Genomic DNA, 20,693 nt, shown 5'->3' on the forward strand with positions numbered 1-20,693 from the left:
GGTACTGGCTCTTAGTCCACCACAACTCTGTAATTTCACATATATATGTAGATAGATATACATAATTTTATCTTCCGCTTTACCTACATAACAATTAGCTAAAACAAAGAATGACCATTCACTACCTCCTGAAGCACAGGGTCTAGGAGCTGCTAGTGAAAAGCCTTTCCCTGCAAAGTATGATTAAATCACTGCTGTCATTACCTCGGGATGTTGCAGAGGCTGACACTAGACCCAGACTCACAGCCACAACTGCACAGATCCATGGATGGAAGCCTGTGGTGGCTAGTAGAGGGTGGTCTGGGGCAAACACAGCCCATGCGGTCCCTGCATGCCAGAGGGTTAAGCCAGCAAGATCAGTCTTTACCATCGTGTTGTTCCTACAGTAGTTCCCCTAAATATCTGGAGACAGCACCCCTGCCCTGCTGTGGAGACAGCACGCAGCCAAACAAACCTTCCCATTGACCACGCCCTTGTCCCCAGGCACTGGAACTGGTTAGAATGGTCCCCAGAATGGTGTTTGGCATGGGCCACCCAGCCATCCCACAGATGATCCCCACGTGCAGTTAAACATTAATGTGGGCCACAGAGCAGTGTGAGCATGCCTGTGGCATCAGCACTCAGTTTTGGAAGAGAAAAACTGAGTGCTGAGGAAAAAAAAAAAAATTTTTTTGGAGAAAAGCTGTAGTCAGTTTTTCTGAGCATGGGTACTGTTAGGGATAGGTACCAAGCTTTCTCATGACACTGCAGCATCTCAGTGCAAAGACATCCAGCTGCATGGAGATGTGTAGAGCCAGACACTGCAGCTGGGAGGTGCACAGCATGCTGTACAGCCAAACACAGGGCAAACACCCCAGCTGGGCTGTCACTACTGCTTCCAGAGAGTTGTCGCCCGCTGTTTGAGTGGGAGCTCACCCTGAGACTGCTGCTGAGAAAGAGGGTCAGTAGCAATGCCCCAGTTCCTGCTTCCCACTTCTCTCTGGATTCCTGCTGCTACATCCAGAGAGATGGCTTATCTTCATACACACCACGAGACCTGCTCAAGAACCTGTGTCTCACCAAGTCTTCTCTTTCTCTCTCCTCAGACAAACACAGTGCTCCACAGCAGCAGGACTGTTGCCCAGAGACAACATGAGTGGACCCCTTCAGAACAACGAGTCAAGCAACACAGGAAGCAACTTGATTGGAAGTGAACACATGGAGATGTGTGGTGGTGGGAGTAACTTCATAGCTGGTGTCTTCATCCAGACCAAGAATAAGAAGATGAGCATCTATGAGGCCATGATGAGGGGGCTCCTGACGCCAGGTACGGCCCTGGTGCTGCTGGAGGCACAGGCTGCCTCAGGGTTCCTCACTGACCCCGTGAGGAATGCCAAGCTATCGGTGAAAGAGGCACTGACCGCAGGACTTATAGGCAGAGATTTTTATGAGAAGCTTCTGTCAGCAGAGGGAGCCGTGACAGGGTACACAGAGCCATACACAGGACACAAGATCTCCCTCTTCCAGGCCATGAAGAACGAGTTCATAGTCAAGGAGCACGCTATCCGCCTGCTTGAGGCCCAGATCGCCACCGGCGGCATCATCGACCCCATCAACAGACACCGCCTCCCTGTGGAGGTGGCCTACCAGCGAGGCTACTTTGACCAGGAGATGTGCCAGTTTCTTCTGAACCACAAGAATCAAACAAGAAGTTGTTTTGACCCCAACACGCATGAAAACCTCACTTATACACAGCTCCTCCGCCGCTGCGTGCCTGACCCAGACACGGGGCTGCTCATGCTCCAAGTGATGGACAAGGGCTCGGTGCTCTACCAGCTGAACAAGGACGCCCGCAAAGCCCTGCAGGCTGCCCGCACCACCGTCAGCGTGGGGCTCTTCCAGGGCCAGAGCGTCACCGTCTGGGAGCTCCTCTTCTCTCGCTACATCTCTGATCGCCAGAGAGAGGAGCTGCTGAGGAAATATAAGGTGGGGACGGTGACCATCCCCGAAATGATTGCCACTCTCACTGCCATCATCACCAAGGCAGAAACAGGAAACCGGGATCTGAGCTCATCCACAGTAACACCCAGCTGTGAGGTGGGATCACCACAACCAGTACAGGATACACACTCCCAGGATCAGCAGTTGAGAAAGTCATTAAAGTCTGCAACCATCTATGTCACTGCTGGTGAGTTCCAGGGACAAAATGTTTCCTTGCTGGACCTGCTCTTTTCCAAATACATCCCTCAAGGGAAGCGGCAGGAGCTGCTGGAGCTGTACAGAGCTGGCATACTGACCACAGAACAGGTGGCTACTGCCGTCACCACCACAATCAACAAGACAGAAACTGCCAATACCACACTTGCAGCGAATACCAGAAGTCCGCAGAAGGTGGTGACAAGGGCAGAGGAAAATGGAGATGATGTTTCAGCACAAGATGCACAACTAGATAACGTCTTGAAGTCTACCACCATTGACATGCCAGCTGGTGAGTTCTCTGTGTGGGACCTGCTCTTCTCTGATTACATCTCTGAGGACAAAAGGCAGGAACTTCTGGAGCTCTACCATGGAAGGGTATTAACCCTGGAGAAGATGATAACTGTTGTCACCACCCTCATTAAGAAAAAAGAATCTACAGGCAGGAAATTTGTAATTTCAGTGAAGACTTCCAACAAGGACACTGTGTCAGTGGCAGGAGAGAAGGATGCTGTCTCCTCCAAAGAAGAACCATGGGAAACGGCCTTGAAAAACACAGTTGTCGACATGGAGGCTGGAGAGTTTCAGGGCCATAAGGTCTCTGTGTGGGACTTGCTCCACTCAAAGTATATCCCTGAGGAGAACAGAAAGGAGCTGCTAGAGCTGTACCAGGCAGGAGAGTTAACCCTTGAGCAGGTGAAAACTGTTGTCAGCACTATTGTAACCAAGGCAGAGGAAGCAAGAGCAGCACAATTAGCACATGAGAGTAGTTCAAGGGCAGAGACAACAGTCACTGAAGCTGAGCACACCCACCACCTGCAAGAAGACAGGACCTGGGAAGAAACCCTGAAGTCCACCACAGTTGAGATGGCAGTGGATGAGTTCCAGGGGAGGCAAGTCTCTGTATGGGACCTGCTCTTCTCTGATTACATCTCTGAGGACAAAAGGCAGGAGCTTCTGGAGCTGTACTGTACTGGGACACTGGCCTTGGAGCAGATGATAACTGTTGTCACCACCCTCATTAAGAAAAAAGAATCTACAGGCAGGAAATTCCTAATTTCAGTGAAGACTTCCAACAAGGACACTGTGCCAGCGGCAGAAGAGAAGGATGCTGTCTCCTCCAAAGAAGAACCATGGGAAACGGCCTTGAAAAACACAGTTGTCGACATGGAGGCTGGAGAGTTTCAGGGCCATAAGGTCTCTGTGTGGGACTTGCTCCACTCAAAGTATATCCCTGAGGAGAATAGAAAGGAGCTGCTAGAGCTGTACCAGGCAGGAGAGTTAACCCTTGAGCAGGTGAAAACTGTTGTCAGCACTATTGTAACCAAGGCAGAGGAAGCAAAAGCAGCGCAATCAGCACATGAGAGTAGTTCAAGGGCAGAGACAACAGTCACTGAAGCTGAGCACACCCACCACCTGCAAGAAGACAGGACCTGGGAAGAAACCCTGAAGTCCACCACAGTTGAGATGGCAGTGGATGAGTTCCAGGGGAGGCAAGTCTCTGTGTGGGACCTGCTCTTCTCTGACTACATCTCTGAGGACAAAAGGCAGGAGCTTCTGGAGCTGTACTGTGCCGGAACACTCCCCATTCAGGAACTCATCAGCACCATCAGCAGCATTGCAATTGACAGCAAAGAAGGGAAACTTGCAACCCTTCCCCAGCAGACAGTGGATCTCCTCCAGACTGAGGGCTCCTACATTACATTTGGCCCATTCCAGGAGCAGAGGGTGTCAGTATGGGAGCTCCTCTCCACCAAGCAAGTCTCAGAGTACAAACGAGAGGCACATCTTGACACTTATGGCACAGGGGGGCTGACTGTGAACAAGATCACCATCACCACCACTGTCGTCACAGGCCCACAGGGAAAGAAGAGACACCACCAGGACCACTAGCACTACCTGCCCCAGAAGATAACTAAGCTCTACCTCCTATGGAAAATGCAACCTGAGCTCTTCTGAGAATTGGCTCTCCATGCAATACAGTTATGGACAGGAAAGAGTGGTGATGAACCTGTGTGTGGAACATGGTAGTCTCCTGGTTAAACTCTTTCCTGTCTCAACTACTACTTCACTCAGAATGTTTTTGCCCAGTGGAGCATTCCTGGGGGGAGGGGGGAGGGAGATTTTAGGGAGGGCAGGGGAGGGCTTGTGGCTGTCACTTCCTGCCAGACTCACATGGGCACTGACAAAGGATAGGGAAATGTGGGGTCAGCACTCACAGCAGATGGGTCAGAGACTGCCACCAATGGGATCAGGCAGAAACCACAAAGCAGGAGCTATGGGCAGCACAACTGGCAGCCCCAGAAGAGCTACAGAGGGACAGACCACCTCTGTATGGGATAGCTGGGACCCTGGCCCTGCTGAGGAGCAAGCAGTGCAGGCAGCACACATGGCTGTAGTCACCTGCAGGACATTTTGCATGCATTAACTTAAAGTGGGATTGGCTTCTGGTGCCAAGGCTCTGATGCCAGAAATAGTGAGCAGCTGCTGGGTGCACTTGCAGGAGCCCAGAGCTATCAGGGGCAAAGGGATGCCACAGGGAAGGGTGCTCCTGTGTGTGCCAGGGACACACCGAGTCCCGGTGCCCTTGAAGGTCACTGCCCATTGGGGAGGGAAAGCAGCTATGAGAGCATCCCCATGCTGCCTGGCACTGAGCTGAGCAGCCATGCACATGTGCAACACAGATGTGTGCTGCAAAGTGTATGCACTGAGCATGCATGCAGGTACCACAGAGCCATGTGTGCACAGCACCGCATGCGGGGCTGGACCTGCCATGCCCTGGGGAGTCCAGCATTGCGTTCAGACATGGGGGGGTGAGGCACAGCCTGCAGCATGTGTCTGTGTTCGCGTGTGCATGTGTCACCGTTACAGGTGTGTGTGTGTACACGTCCCTGTTACACCGCCATGTGTGGCACAGCTCTCGCCCACTGTCTGTGTGGATGTGACACTGTGTGTGACACCAGTGCTGCCCCCTGACGGCTTCAGCCAGGCCCTCAGCCGGGCCCTCATCCTGGCCCTCATCATGGGCCTTCAGCTGGGCCCCGCAGCCGGGACTCAGCTGGGCTGGGGCCTGAGTCAGGGCCCCTGGCCGCAAACCTGCAGCTGCCCCATGCCACTGTCCTGGGCTGCAGCTGCCCTTCACTGCTGCACCTGGTGTTGCCCTCGGCTATGTGGTGGCTCGGTATGGGGTATGCTCGGCTACGTCAGCCCCCCTGCCAGTGTGAAGCCACAAGGGGCATGGCTGTCTCTCAGCCTGCAGTCTGAAACCCCCAGCCCCATTCAGCCTGGGAATGCAGCTTCTCCCAGTGACAGACATGGGCTGGGCCAGCACTCCTGTACCATTCACCAGCTGACCCAGTCCAGGTCTCAAGATAGGGACCCCGAGCCTGGACCCCACACATCCCAAAGCCCCCACCCCCCCAGAACCCCCAAGGCTCCCACAGACAAAGCCCCCTATAGCATGGGGATCCCATGGCCCCCACTGTCCAAACCCACAGCTCCAACCCTGACTTGGGCACCCAGGCCTTGGCCAGCCATCCCATGGGGTCTCATCACCACCCAGCAGGTCCCCGTAGTCCCCTGCTCAAGGTCCCCCTGCCTTGGGAGTGGGCATGGCATGGCCTCCCTGCTTTGCACCCCAGCACCAGAGCCATGCCTGGGCTCCCCAAAACTTCTGCCATCCACACAGGGCCACAGTGCTGGGGCCAAGGCGCTCCGCTGGGCTCTTGAACACACAGGGTTGGGTGCCCCAGCCCTACCAGCCCTAACGGGAGATGGAGAGCAGTACCCAGTGTGCTGCACAGCCCTGCTCCACGCTGGAGCTCACACATTGCATCATGCTTGCTGCCTTCCCAGCTCTCTGCTCACAAAGGAGCAGAGAGGATGCAAGCCAGTCCTTTAGCCAGAGCTCCCAGGGATGAGTCCCACCACTGAGGCACACACACGGGAGAGTGACACATTTGTGAGGCCTGTTCGGACCCTGAGAGTTACAGAGGCTGCCAGCAGGTTCAGCTGGCAGGTTCAGACACCTCACCAGGCACACTGTGCGTGCTGTGGATGGCACATGCTTTAAGCCACCACAAGGAGCATCTGCAGGGAAAGTCGAAGGGGGGAATCCCCGATGTGCACATCATGGCTGTGGGTGCCTCTGGAGAACACTCCTCATGTACAGAGCCCTGGAGCCATGCGAGAGCCACTCAAATGGGCTGTCCCCAGGGCTGGCCAAATGGCCTCATCTCAGCCACCCTCATAGTGCACGTGGATGGCAACACAAGCCCAGTGCACCACGCACAGCCTGCAGCTCCAGGACACAGCCTGCAGGCTGGAGCATACATCTGTGCTGGGAAAGAACATGAAGATGCTGGTGGAGCTTCCCACGGCACTTCAGTCCCAGAGGCAAGGGAGCCAAGGGAGCCACTCCACCAGCAGAAGCTCACTAACAAAAAAGACTAATGCAGGGCTAACAGAAACATGCAGTGTCACAGGGACTTCCAGATGTAAGCACCACTCCACAGAGGAAATAGAGTTGCTATAAATTACTAGGAAGGGAGCAGAGAACTGAACAACATCTCCTGAGGTGTTCTTTGTCACAGCTCATTGTCTCATATCATGAGAACGCAGAGAAGCACGAGAATGGTGAAACACAGGGAAGGAAAGAGGAAGAATTGAATAGTCTCCACAGTCTGGAAGAGATGACCAAGTTGGACAGCATAGTGGTTGGCATAGGGGAGATGATTGTGTGTCTACCATCTTTTTCAACACAAGGACTAGGGCATATTGCAGAATCCAGCACAAAGCCAGTTCAGGTCAAACACATATTTTTCTACACACTGGGCAGCTGAGCTGAGGGACTCCCTGCTGCAGGATGTCCTGGATGATAAAATTTTATATTGATTCAAAGAACAATCAGAGTAAGCCATGGAGGAAAATCCATCCAGGGCTACTTAACAGCAAGTCAGATCTATGTCTCAGGAACTACCAGAGCCACAAACCCCTGGGGCACAAAAGGATGTACCAAAGAAGTGGCTGGTGTACGCTTGCCTTGCTCTTATGCTGCTGCTTCCTACATACCTGCTGTTGGCCAGTGCCAGGTTATGGAGTTGGAATGGTCCTCAGAGACCCTCTCTGTATTTCTGCTTCTGGCAGGGAGTTGGCACCAGTCTGTGCTACAGGCCCTGGTGTGCACCAAGCGGCCAGTTTGGTGCAGGCAAGCAGAGGACTGTGGGCAGGAGGACTTCTGAAAGGAGTCAGTGCCAGCTTCAGCCTGCCTGGGGAGCCAAGGCTGGGAGGGCTCCAGATGGCTTCCTGGGGCTCAGATTGCACTCCCACAGGAAGTGCTGGATTTCCAAAAAAGAAGCTGAAAGAAAACAGGACATTGTGTAAGGGAAAAGCTGCATACATTTGCATAGTTATAAGCTAGTTGCATAACTGAATGCATCTGAATAGTATCTGAATACTCTTTGGAAGCATGGGGGCAATAGGGGAAAAGAAAGGGTCAGGCAGACTGTGTCTCCTGCCCAGTCCCTGTGGGAACATCGCACCACAGTGGATGCACTGGGTAACTTCTCTGTTTTGTGGAAGAAGGTGGGGGTTTAGTGTAAAAGCCCCCAGACATGCTCTGTTGGGATAGGAACAGGAAACTAGCAAGCCCATCAGTGTGCCCTCAAGCCAGGCCAAGCCACAGTCACAAGTGAGGAAGCAGGTAGAGTGCCCACAGCACAGACAGCTTTCCTTGTTGAGCGATGGTGTGCTCCCACCTGTGGGAGCCCCCCATGATGGTGACCCCAGGTCTGGGACATAGCCAGGCTCATTGGCCCAGCTGGAGCACACCAAGCCACACAAACGAAGCCGATGTGGTCGGGAAGGTGCGACTGGGTCAGCACGCCTGCTCCGTGTCATGCAGCAGTTTACCAAAGAAAACCTGCAAAATCAGGAGGCATTCTATACCTCTGCTCTGGGAATTGGAACCAGTCTTTCACCCCCAGCAGCTTGAAGCCTCCTAGTTTTCAGCCAGTTTGGACTGATTTCTTCTTTATGCGAAACCCATCCATCAGTTTAAGCAGGTCTCCTCCTGCTCCAGTGTTTTTCACTGATAAAGCACCCTGAGCAATCTTATCAACCCTCAACATCTGTTTTGACAAGCTATCTAACTGAGCTGCTCCCAACTCCTCTCTGCATTCCCTCGGTCATCTCAGCTGCTCTTCTCTGCACCTTTTCTATAATGAATGAGTATTTTACAGCATGGCTGGTCAGCACTGGCTCATGGTCTGTAAATCTGGTTCTGTCCAACAGCATTGACACTGCCTTTTCTGGACATAGATCCCAGCAGAGTTAATGCACCAAGTCTTCATATCTGCATACATGGCAGTCTACATTCACCCCCATACTGCTGAATGCATGTTGGCCTTTTCTTCCTTAATCACTTCCAAAAACAGGATCCTAATTTATAGCACAAATGTTTGTCCAGTAAGTCCAGGGCATGACTTTGTGTTTTGTACCATTCCATTTCCTCTCATGACTATTAGTCCAGCCTTCAATGTCATCCATTGCTCCTGAAAGCCATTCCAGCCCTCTGCTCCACATTTCCACTATCTCACCTGTTAGCTAAACTCACTGACACGCACCTGATATTCTGTAATGAAGTCTTTGGTGAAAGTATTACATTTTTTGGCTCCTAGAGCCCATATTCCCCTTTCAGCACAATCCAATCTCCTGGTGGCAGATAGAACACTGGCTGCGTCTACACCTATGCAGCAGCAAGGCTGCTGTGGGAGACAGAAGTTACTTTTTTGTTTTTGCTACTCTTCCGATCTGCTGATTTGTGCAATTATCTTGACTTTGTCTTAACAACACAAAGGGGGGTGAGGGGAAGCAACAAAGTTCCAGGGTGTCTCCACTTTTTTCTCCTACCCCAAAGATGACTGCCACATCATCTTCAAGCTCAGCTGAAAGGCTGTTATTTTCTCCGAACCAAAGTTTTAAAGTCAGAGAAAAAAAAGGAACAAAAGATAGCATTATGATGAAAGCCTAGCTTAATTTTCCACTTAACTGGTTCTGCTTCTTTTTCTTATAAAAGGTCAAAAAAGTGTTTAAAAGCTGTTGGAACAGGAAACCCACCAGTTATAATATGATAGCCCAAGCTGCACTTAACTCCTTAGTGCTGTAAGAGCAAGGACGGGGTCGCTTCCTCAAGTCCCCTGGGCTGGAGCCATCCCAGGTGCAGCAGGGACCGTCCTCCTCTCCCCACACAGGCTGTGCATGGGCAGGGTGGGGGGTTCGGACCGGCTGCAGGACCCTAGCACTGCATTGCACCGACCCCCCATGCATTGCTGAGCACCCATGGGCTCTGCCTGTCCCTGCTCCCCTGCACCCACCGGCGTCCCTCAGGGCCACCACCTCTGCGCAGGTGCAGGGGCAGAGCCCAGCGCCTGCCACACCTCAGGACAGGAGTTTCTGGGGGGGGCTGCAAGTCCTGGGGAGTGGTGGGGCTGCAGGGGGAGCCAAGCCAGGAGGGACCGAAAGGAATCGGCTGAGATTTACAAAAGGAAACCACAGGCTGAGGGGCAGGAAATTCCCTGGCAGCCAAACACAGGAGGCCAGGACGTGGAAACACTCGTGGCTGGGTCCAGCCCAGCCCTGCACAGCACAGTGTGTGCTGCTGCCCTGACCACGCTGTGCTCCCCTGAGCACCACTACCTGCAGCCAGGCCTCCCTCTTTGCAAAACAGGCCAGGAGTCAGGAAACTGTGATCGAGCCTCCTGCCAGGGCTCCCGAGCAACCCTGAGCCCTTCCAGATACCGCAGGAGCCTGCCAAGAAAGGGGGAGCAGGGAACAAGGTCTGACATAATCCAGGCGCCCTTTGTGTGCCGCCAGCTACAAGCAAAGAACAAAAGAAAGCCAGCCTTCTCTGGTCCAAGCAGCACCCTCGCTGGCTCTGACAGCTGGCCATCCCTGATAATGCTCCTCCAGTGCCCCCAGGGCTCTGTCCCCACCTCTGCCTCCTGTTCCTGCCCAACTCTGCTCCTTTTCGCCCCTTGCTGCCCCTCTGTGCCGCTCCCTCCCACCACCCCCAGTCAGACAGGGACGCCCCCTCCCCTCAGTGCCCCCTCAGTGCCCCTCGGGGCCCAGTTCCCCCATGGCCCCCAGCCTGTCCTGAGCCCCGGGCAGTGCTCTCACATCTACAGGTGAGCGTATTGCCGCAGCCCCCCCACTGCAAGCAGCCCGTCCCTCTGCTTTCCCTGGCGCTGGCCCGGCTGCCATCACCTGCGTGCCCCACTCCCTCACAGACTCCCACAGAGACTCAAACCGTGCCGTTTTTAGCACTGGGCTAGCTGAGACCAGTTTCAGCAAGCGCCCTCATCCCACAGCACGCCCACACCGCGCCTGATGCTGCGGCCAGCTTCGCCCCTGTTTGTGCGGAGCGCTGCTGCGCACGCCGGCGCGCTTTCCGCTCGTGGAACCACATGTGGCCAAGCTGGGGACGTGTTCCCTGCACTGTGTGGGAGCTGCCAACGGGAACACAGGAACAGCTTGAACGAACATAGCTTAGACACTAGGGAAGTCTGCAGCCCCTCCCCGAGCTCTCTGGCCTGAACTTTGCCCTGAGATGTTTGCAGAAGGATGCACCATCCCCAGGGTGACCACGGAGATGCTTTCAGCAGTAATAGCTGTAAGAAGTACAGGAAACTGCGCTGCCGTGCTCTCCGGAGGGGTCTGGTCCTGCAGCATTAAATGAATGCCAGCCTGCCCTCCTGTGAATTCACACATCTGAACTGCCTGCTGACAGCAGCAGGTCACACTCACATGTAGGCTGTGCGTCTGTGAAGGACAAGAGTGAGGAGCTGCAGAACAGGGGAGGTTACAGCCTTACGCATTAACTCAGTAAACACAAACACATTCCAGAGGAGCTCTTTGCTGGCCACATGTTTGCCCTGCAGAAACCACTAACAAATGTGCTGAAAGAAGGCAACGCAGCAGGGAAGATGTTTGTCAGCTTCCCAGAGTCAGTCTGGCACCTAGACTGAACCTTAAACCGTAACAAAGTGCAAGTTGCGCAAAAACACGTGACGTCATTACATCCCAGCCCAATCCATCAAATGTGGATAAAAATAGACACCAAGCCAAGAGGGGCCTCCTAGCAGGCAGGGAGGAAGGGAGACGTGGAGCTTCAGCCCAAACCTCAGCACCGCAGACACCAGCACACTGCAGGAGCCGGTGCTGCCCAGCCAAAGTGGGGAGGGATGGTCACAGCCGCACTGCGTCTCCTGGGCTCCCCTGCACATCTCAGATCCTTCGGAGAGCTCTGGAGAGGGAAGCATGCACACTAACCCCAAAGGGGTTCTAAAATCCCATCAGACTCCAGCAATTTAAAGTCAGAGCACACCCAAAATGATATACAAACACAGAATGGCTGAGGTTTGAAGGGGCCTCTGGAGGTCATCTGGTCCAACCTCCCTGATCAAGGGGGACGCGCACATTAAATAAAGCAAGGACCCCCTGCCAAGCTGCACGTCACTGCATGATAAACCCCTCAGGACTACCATGCTGTAAAGCAGCTTTCAGATCCTATGCACTCTTCCAGCCACACCACGGTTAAAAGCGCAGCAGTGCAGTTCAAACCAGAGTCCTTGAGGCAGCAGCGTCCAGGACACCCGATTAAACTGAACAAGATCAGAAAGGAGGCCCAGTTCCACACTTCTGAGAACCCCCTTTCCAGTGACCAGTAGCTGCTACTGAGCAGAACTAGATAATTCTTTTGAGAGAGTGGAAAAGGAGAAATCACTCCAAGCAGCAAAGCAAAGGCTGTACCTTTACACCAGTTATCTCACTGATATCCCTAACCTCCCCAGCCAAGAGCCCCAGCCCAAACGGTAGCTCGCTGGAAGAGTCCTTGTCCTCACAACAACCAAGGAGGAGTTCATGGTGAGAGGGGCTGATGGCAGCTGCAGCCTTGTGACTTCAGGGCAGTCCTGCCAGCAGCCCTGCCTCCTGACTTTGTGCTGCAGGACGCAGGCAGACCTGCCCCAGACTGGGTCCAAGACTGAAAACTGGTGGTGGCACGAGGTGAGACAAAGCAGAGGATCAACCAGAACAAGGCTGTGCAGAGGAAAAGGACCTGGATGTGCTGGTTGATGCTCGCCTGAGCACAAGCCTGCAGTGTGCCCAGGTGGCCAAGGAGGCCGACGGCATCCTGGCTTGTATCAGGAACAGTGCAGCCAGCAGGACCAGGGAGGTGATCGTCCTGCGCTCTGCACTGGTGAGGCCACACCTTGGGTGCTGTGTTCAGCTTTGGGCCCCTCAGTACCAGAAGGACATCGAGGCCCTGGAACGTGTCCAGAGAAGGGCTATGAAGCTGGTGAAGGGCCTGGAACACAAGTCCTGTGAGGAGCAGCTGAGGGAACTGGGGTTGTTTACCCTGGAGAAGAGGAGGCTCAGGGGAGACCTTATTGTTCTCTACAACTGCCTGAAAGGAAGGTGTGGGGAGCTGGGGGTCGGCCTCTTCTTGCAGATAACCAGTGATAGGCCTAGCGGGAATGGCCTCAAGTTGTGCCAGGGGAGGTTCAGGTGGGAAATGAGGAGACATTTCTTCTCAGAAAGAGCAGTCAGACATTGGAACGAGTTGCCCAGGGAGGTGGTGGAGTCACCGTCCCTGGACGTGTTCAAGGAAAGGTTGGACGTGGTGCCTGGGGGCATGGTTTAGTGGGTGACATTGGTGGTAGGGAGGTGGTTGGACCAGATGATCCTGGTGGTCTTTTCCAGCCTTATTGATTGTGTGATTCTAAGGCCCAGCAGATGGACAGGGCAGCATGCCATGCACCATGGCATCCCTGACAGAAGGTAGCAGCAGCCAGCTCCTGGAGCTGTGCTGCAGAGCACCAGACCCCTGGCACGCAGAGACCTGCTCTCCAAGCACATGCACAGAGCAGAGCCCACCGGTCTCATGGAGGTGAGGGCCTCTATCACACTTCAGCAGCACCCAGTGGGAGTGTTTGCCAGCAGAAACACGGGTCTGCTCTCCCCAGCACACCGTCGAGGGAGATGGATGCTTCAGGAGGGCACATTCAGTAGAGAAGTGTGGAGGCCACCAGAATGGACCAGGTTTCTCCTGCTTACTCTTTATGTGACAGGACAAGCAGCGAATGCAAGACTGTATGACTCATGCCTGAAAAGGGACAGGCAAGATAAATATGCTCCATTGTTTGTTATTCAGCAAGCAAAAAGGAAGCCATAGAAAGAAGATACAGAGGTTTACTATCATGTGGATGAGGCACTGAGGATGAGGGGCAGGGAAAGAGGCAGTGGGATGTAGGGCTGTTGTCGAGGCGGAGGTGAGAGATCAGTGATGACAAGGGCACATTACTGCTCTGGGAACATCCACCAATTCAGTATCACCTCTGCTCCTGTCTGGACATCACCTCCTTTCCTGTAACATCCCAAGGAAGCCGCAGGTGTCACATGCTGAAAATGCTGCACTCAAAATGACTGAGTTGGAATAGAGACATCCAGGATCCAGGCAATTCATGCTACTGGAGGTAATTGTATGCCTCAAAGGTTCTTAAAGATTTTCTATGACCTGCCTGTACACAAAGAGTGTGGCCTGTCCAGGGAGGCAGCCAAACCCAGCTAAGGACATGTCTAGCACCTGCAGAAATGAAAACAGCAGAAGTCCTCAAAGAACATGTGAAAAGTGCTTCCTCCTCAGAAAACATGGAGCAGCAGACAGCATGAGAGCAACTCCCCTGGGTAAGACATAAATCCTGCATATCCCTGAATCCTATTTTTGCAAGTTGCTAATAGCTGATCCCAAGAGGAAGAGCACAGGAACCATTGTGGGGACTGAACAATATTTGGCTTTTGCAGAGTAGCAGCTTCTGACAAACTGCAGCTTAGAGCCCTCTTGAGCCAGAGGCTACATCTGCGTCTTTGTGTTTAATAGCCCTCAATCAATTTTTCTCCCACAAATTTGCCTAATGGCTTTTAAAATCCTTTTCTACCTTGGCCACTGTAAACACCCTGTGGCAATGAATTCCACAATGTTTCACCCACTAACATTCCCCCCAAGAAAGACTCAGTAAAAAATAACTCCCATTCATTTGTTTTAAAACTCTTGCATAGCCTTTGTACTGGCCATCCCAAACACCAGTTTGTGCAACATGGTGAATAATCATTCCTGTGTGTGCTCTCTGTACCACTCGTGGTGCAGTCCATCTGCATATCCCCAGCTCAGCAGCTGCTTTGCAAACAGTATTTTGCTTCGTATGAAAATGAGTCCACGCTCTTGATACCCCTCCCTGTGTCACAAGAGTCTCTGCAGCAATTCACAGACAGCGTTAGAGCTGACTGTCCCAAACACTTTGGTGTCATTAGCAAACTCTGCCCACTTATTGTTCATCCCTTTTCTGGATTGTATGTGAATGTATTGAACAGCAATGCCGGGTGGTACCAAGTCTGCCTTATGTACCATTGTAAACACTCTGGCAATTAAACATTTGCATTCCTCCAAACCTCTTAGGCAAATATTTCACCCTGGCACTGTGTTATGATTCCTATTATTGATTAGCTTCATAATCTGATCTTTTGCCACCTCATTTTGAGACAAATCCTCCAATTTTCCTCATGTAAAGAAAGGGTTCATCTGTGACTTCGTCTGCAGTAAATGCTACAATTTGCTGTTTTACTATAGTCCTATCTCTCCAGTGACCCCATTTAGACCTTCATCCTCCCCTGGCTCTACGTATCTTCTGCTCACATTCTTGCCTTCCATGTCTTTGAGCACCACTTTTTATCTTTGGCCAGTTATTTTTCAAAATCTCTTCCAGCCTGCATTTGATCCATCTTCCTTGTTGTGGCAGAGTTTCTACTTGTAAAGGATATCTGTTGAAACCGGTAGATGAACTCCAGCACAGGTTATCCACCTAGCACTTACACTGAAACTGGTGGACAATTGGCAGATCTGCAACACGAAAACATCATTCACAGAAAGGCGACTCACAGAGACAGACACCAATAGGAAAGGCTCCTGAGGCATGGTGTGTGGTTTTCATCTGGTTCCAGCCCTCTTATTCCCTGCCCTTGTGCTTATTCCCAGCTGAATTTTTCTCTTCCACTTTGGTAAGACCCAGTGACTTATTTACTCACAGGTCTGTTCTGGTAGGCACGGGTGTAACCGTTGTGTGTGCCTGGAGGTAGCCCTGGCCTGGGATGGGCTTCTGCAGTCCAGGAGGTGATGACACAATCTGCCAGGTTTCACACAGGGCTGACACTGATGGTGGACAGCTTTAGGGCTGGGATTTACCCACGTGGGCTCAGACAAGGGTCTGCCACGGGGAGCAAGCAGCAGCAGATCAGTCCTTGCTGAGTGCCCATGGCAGCACCACAGGGCTGGGAATGGTGGCACCAGTTTCCCTGTATGCATTCAGCGGTCAGAGCAGGACCTGGTGCACCCACACACTGAAACATCTCCCCTTCACTTACGCTGTGCTGCAGGGAGTGGGACTTTGCATGCACTGTCTGAGGCTAACAAAGCTCAGGATACCTGGTGTGCCACCAGTGCCTCCTCATCCAGCAGCTACACTCACCACAGTCCCTCCTGCTTAACCACACCAGCTAAAAAGGGCAACGGTCTGGGGTGAAGGAATGTTTCCCAAAACAGCAAGCAGGCACCAGTGTGGAACAAGCAGGGTGGAACAAATAATGAACACGCTAAAAGAAACCAGAGACGGCCAGAAATAAAAGAAAAACAGTGAACGAGCCAGAAACTTTCCAGGGGAATGAAAACATCTGGAAGATTTCTTGCTTGGAGAGGCTGAAGTGCTTTCTCGGTGCACAGTGCCATGGGCGCCCAGCTGGGTGCTCCCGCGCGGGGTGCAGCACCCAGCACCCAGCACCGACCAGCGGCTGCCTGGGAAGATGGCAAGATGGCAGCGTTCGGCTGCAGGAGAAAATCAAAGGGCTGCGAGGACCACGGGCACTCGGATCACAGAATCACAGAAGGGTTGAGGTGGGAAGGGACCCACGGGTCCCCCCGGTCCTCCCTCACCACCAGGGCCCCCCGGCCGCTGCCCAGCCCCACGCCCGGGCGGCTTCCAGGAGCCCCCAGGAGGAGCCCCCAGCCCCCGCTCCCGGTGCCAGGGCTCCGGCACAGCACCGCTGCCTGGGGCTCAGGGGGAGCCTCCCGGGGGTCGGGTCCCGGGACACGGAGGGAGCGGCGGCGCTCCGGGGGCTGGCGGCCCCCCGGTGCCGGCGGGGCGGGCCGTGCGTGGCCGCACGTCCGGAGCGGGGCGGGACGAGCCCGGGACGGCCCCCGCTCGGCGGGGCGAGGGGGGTGCTGTCAGCCCGCGGCGGGGCTCTGCTCCGCTCCGCTCCGCTCGGTGAGGCACGGCTCGGCTCGGCGCGGGGATGGCGGTGCCGGAGCCGGACGCGCGGCTGGCGCAGGAGAAGGAGGAGGAGAGCGAGGAGGAGAGCGAGATCCTGGAGGAGAGCCCCTGCGGGCGCTGGCAGAAGCGCCGCGAGCAGGTGGGCGCCGGGCGCGGGGGCCGGGAGCCGCCGCCGGGCCCCGCGGGGCGCCGGGCTGTGCGGGGCGGCAGCGCTGCCCCCGGCCCCGCCGCATCCCGCATCCCGCAACCCGCCCCGGGCGCGGGCGGCGCTGCCGGGACCCGCTGGGCGCCCGCAGGTGCCCGCTGAGGGCGACGGCCGCGGCCGGGGGGCAGGAGCAGCCCCGCGGGGCAGCGAGGGACGGGGGCGGCCGGAGGCGCGGGGAGCGGGGCTGTGCGTGCCCCGGTGCGGGGAGCCCCGGTGCGGGGAGCCCCGGTGCGGGGAGCCCCGGTGCGGGGAGCCCCGGTGCGGGGAGCCGGGCCATGCCCGGGGCAGCCGGGCGGTCCCGGGCGCGCAGCCCGCAGCGGAGGGCACTGGTGGCCGGGGGCAGGAGGCTGGGCGCCGCTGGAGCCGGCGGTGAGCCCCGTCCTGGAGGCTTTCGCTGGCCGTGCTCCTCGAGCCGTGCCCCGTGTCTCTGGTGCCGTGGCACGTCGGTAGCCGGGAGTCTGGGGGCCGGGGAACTGCAGGAATGAGGACTTGCACTGCGGGGCATGGCGGGGATGGGGGCTGGCCCCCGCGCTACTGCCCCCAGGGCTGGAGAGTCTGATTCCTGCTCTCCAGAGAAGAGCTTTGGACCGTTGCAGCTCATCTGCCAGCCCAGGGGCCCAGCAGAGCCCTCCCGCAGTGCGCCCTGTGTTGTTCAGAGCTCCCATCATCACCCTTGACCTCTCTCCTCCAGACCTGTCCCCCAGGTCAGTGCAATGTCTCTCCCCCTGAAAGTGGAGCCTGAGTCTCCCTGCCTCTGTCAGGGCACCCAGGAATCAAAGGGATCAAAGTCAGTAGGTAAATCCTCACCCCAGGCAGAGGTGGGACAGCGATCACAGCTTCTAAAGGGCCCATCCCAGGCTAATCCTGTTCTTTATCTTCCCACTGCCTGCTAACAACCTTTCTGTAGTCCATTCAGTGCCCCACTTGGGCTGCAGGCTGTTCATGTTTTAGGCTGTCCCTCATCCCAGCCTGGGCTTTGCTGAAATGTTGATAATCTGCCTGTGTCGGTGCCACCAGCACCTGCCTTTCCTGTGTCGCTCTGTGCTTTCTGGCACTTCCACACCCACACATCACAGTTTGATCTCTCTTCCCCACTACCTCAACACCTCTGCCGTGCATCAGAGCCTCGCAGGGGTACGTTCCACATGGCTAGTGCTGCAGCCTTATGCCCCAGCACGCATGCGGTGGTGCGTGTGCTGCGTGGTGGGTGCCAGGGCCTGACTCCACATTCAAAATCCCACGTTTTCTTTCCCACCTCGCCCTTTGCTCTCCTGGGGTATCAGATCCCACCTGTGCGCCACATCTGAGCCAGATGCATTTTTGCCTTCTGTCATTTCCCGTATCTTCTTTGGGACTGGCTTTGCTGGCACCCATCATCAGCCATCCATCCGACCACTGCACCCTGCACCCGGCAGGCGCTGAGCTCTGGCTGCTGGTGCAGGCGTTGCAGCACGTCCTCGGCCCCAGGCAGCTGCCACGTGCTGCTGGTGAGGCCTGGGGTGGCAATGGAGGAGCAGCCGGCAGACCCCGTGGTCTCTGCCAGGTGGCTCTGCGGGACAGCTGAAGGGCTGAGGAGAGCTGTCAGGAAAACAGATTTTTGGCTGAGAACACCCTGATGCTCCTGCGTTTAGACCTACAGGCACAAAATGACCTCCGCTGTGTGTTGGAAGTGAGCAATAGGGGGGAACCATTTGGGCTACGCTGGATAACTCCTGTAATTTAATGGCATCTGACCTGCAGTCACACTGTGTGTTTTCACAGAGTTCTTGGATGATGTGTGTTAATCTGTGACCCACCAAAACCATCTGAACACCCTACTTGTCCTTGGCATAGACATGGCTTGGAGGTCATTTCTTGGCTGAACAATTCCTGTCTATTTTGACCCAAAGGTGACATTTAATGGTGTATATTTTAGCATATAACTCCACAAGTGAGCTCTGAGCTCTCCAGAGCGGCATTGCAGTGGCTGGAACTGACCCCTGGAGGTTTGTCCCCTTGTGCAGTGCGTGGGAGAGGTGGAAACAAATGAGGTGCACAGCACCACCAGTGACATTTCCACACAGAAGTTTTGGTAATTGGTCACTGTGCCGTGCCACCCGTCTGTGGTGTTTCTAGATGGAGAGCTGGGAGGGAACGACTGACCTTTTGTGGGTGTTGCAGGACAGCAGGGGGTGGCAGGAAAGCTCGTGTGTCTTGTGTGTCTCAGTGGTTTGAGAGGTGGCCACACATCAAAGAAATGAATTACAGTGCTGCCATCACCACATCTCCTGACGAGCAAGGGGCTCATCACATCACATCTCCTGACTGTTCACCCATGGCAGAGCTGCATGCCTTGGGGAGGGGTGCGTTCAGGTGAGCGACCCGAGGAGAGCAGTCTGCTTAACAGGGACAGGGGCCATGAGCTGTAAAGCTGCCGCAACAAAAGCATGCATGAATTCAAACAGGGAAGTGGCAGCACTGCCTAACATTGCAAATGAAAGTGAAGGAAGTTTTGTGTAAGAGACTAGTTATTGCATATTCCTAGATGCTTCAGTTATGTACCAGGAAGAAAACAGTTTGCTATTTGTAAGCTGTTAGCTTCTAATGTAGATAAACAGCCATTCTGTTTAACAAACATTCAGATTTCCATAAGCACATCGAGTATTTTTACCAATAGGGATTTTCCCTCCTTATCCTGATAATTTAGTATAATTATTTTTTTTCCTTAACTTGTTTTTGCCGCAGCAGTTGAGTCCTGTGTAGGACCCATGGTGCTGTGCTTGATCCAAAGTCCTGATGTTGCAAGAAGGGGTCCAGAGGGGTGGGAGAGCGCAGACGTGCAGTCTGCAGCAGTGTCCAGAGCCTGGAAAGCTGAAGTGAGCAGGGGTGAGCGCCCTGCGCAGGCTTCTAATGCTTAAACCGTGGTGCCCTGTGGTGTAGGCTGAGAAGCTTGTTATGATGAATTCCTAGTGTGTATCTATTAATAACATGTACCCAAGGACTGCACCTTTGTTTTCACATGTAGCAGTTACAGCCATTCTCTGCAGCCCTACAGAGTGTGTTATTACACCCAGTTCAGGTACGGGTGCAACAGCCTGAACGTGCTGTGCGCGGTGCCGGTTCCTACCGCTGTGCTGGGTCTGGCCGTACACGCCAAAGAGGAGAATACTTCCCTGCACAACTTCCGTTGCCTGTTCATGATGCATATACTTATGATGCATATGAAGTCACAGCTTAGGAAATAGAAGCACTTAAAGTATTTTTGCAACTTATCTGGAGAAACAGTCACGTGAATCCTTCAGCGACTTCACATTCAGCATCAGCACAACCCGTGTTCTGCCTCCTTCACTTCTCTCCCTGCTATTAGTGTGAAAGTACAGCAAAGGAATGCTGCTGCTGTAGACTTTTCCATTTAGGAAGATATGTTTTTTTCAGCATTGGTTTGATGACTTCATTTACTTTTTCCACCCGTCCTGTGGAGTAAGAGAAATACGGAAGATGAAACCTGATATACTGCTTTTTAAAAAGTTTTGCAAAACTTTTCCCATGCGGTGGGGTTCCTAGTCTGATTACAGTTTCCTGAGTAAGCTCTAGCACCATGTTGCTAAAAACAAATGTTTATGTATCCATGTCGCTTTGCATTTGCAAAACCTTTATCCCTTTGGAAAGGGGGCTGTTATGCCCAGTAGACATTTGCTGACTCTGCTGTTCACGAGCACTGGTACCATGGCATTAATCGGTAATGTACCTCTGGTTCAGGCCGTTTCCAGCACCTTTCTCATCCATCTCTGCGGGTGTCCCGGATGGACAGTTCTGCCTCTGGTGCTCCACACAAGAGTGTCCAGGATCAAGTGTGCCCTGGGTTGCCTTCGGCATTCCTGACCCCTTCTTTTTGCACGTGAGCACATGCTTGCTCTGGCAGGGCTCTGCTGTCGTTCACAGGACCGAATGTTAGGTCC

At 54.1% G+C, this 20,693-nt stretch overlaps 2 protein-coding genes across 3 annotated transcripts in view; both read left to right on the forward strand.

Annotated features, from left to right (window-relative positions):
* EPPK1 (epiplakin 1) overlaps nt 1-4,068 on the forward strand; it is a gene marked incomplete at both ends in the record, with an annotated part of 38,834 nt that extends 34,766 nt beyond the window's left edge. The window contains one exon of the mRNA XM_084281713.1: nt 1,086-4,068. Within this exon, the coding sequence (XP_084137839.1) occupies nt 1,086-4,068 (2,983 nt within the window). The remainder of the gene's footprint in view (nt 1-1,085) is intronic.
* A 12,454-nt stretch (nt 4,069-16,522) lies between these two features.
* NRBP2 (nuclear receptor binding protein 2) overlaps nt 16,523-20,693 on the forward strand; it is a 30,625-nt gene continuing 26,454 nt past the window's right edge. For both annotated transcript variants that reach the window (XR_014618246.1, XM_084282795.1), the window contains exon 1: nt 16,523-16,689. Coding sequence is in view for 1 of the 2 variants with exons in the window: in XM_084282795.1 (XP_084138921.1) it covers nt 16,573-16,689 (117 nt within the window). In the remaining variant the exon portion in view is untranslated. The remainder of the gene's footprint in view (nt 16,690-20,693) is intronic.

Source organism: Netta rufina, assembly GCF_964035555.1.
Source record: "Netta rufina genome assembly, chromosome: 2".
In the NCBI taxonomy this organism is placed as follows: domain Eukaryota; kingdom Metazoa; phylum Chordata; class Aves; order Anseriformes; family Anatidae; genus Netta; species Netta rufina.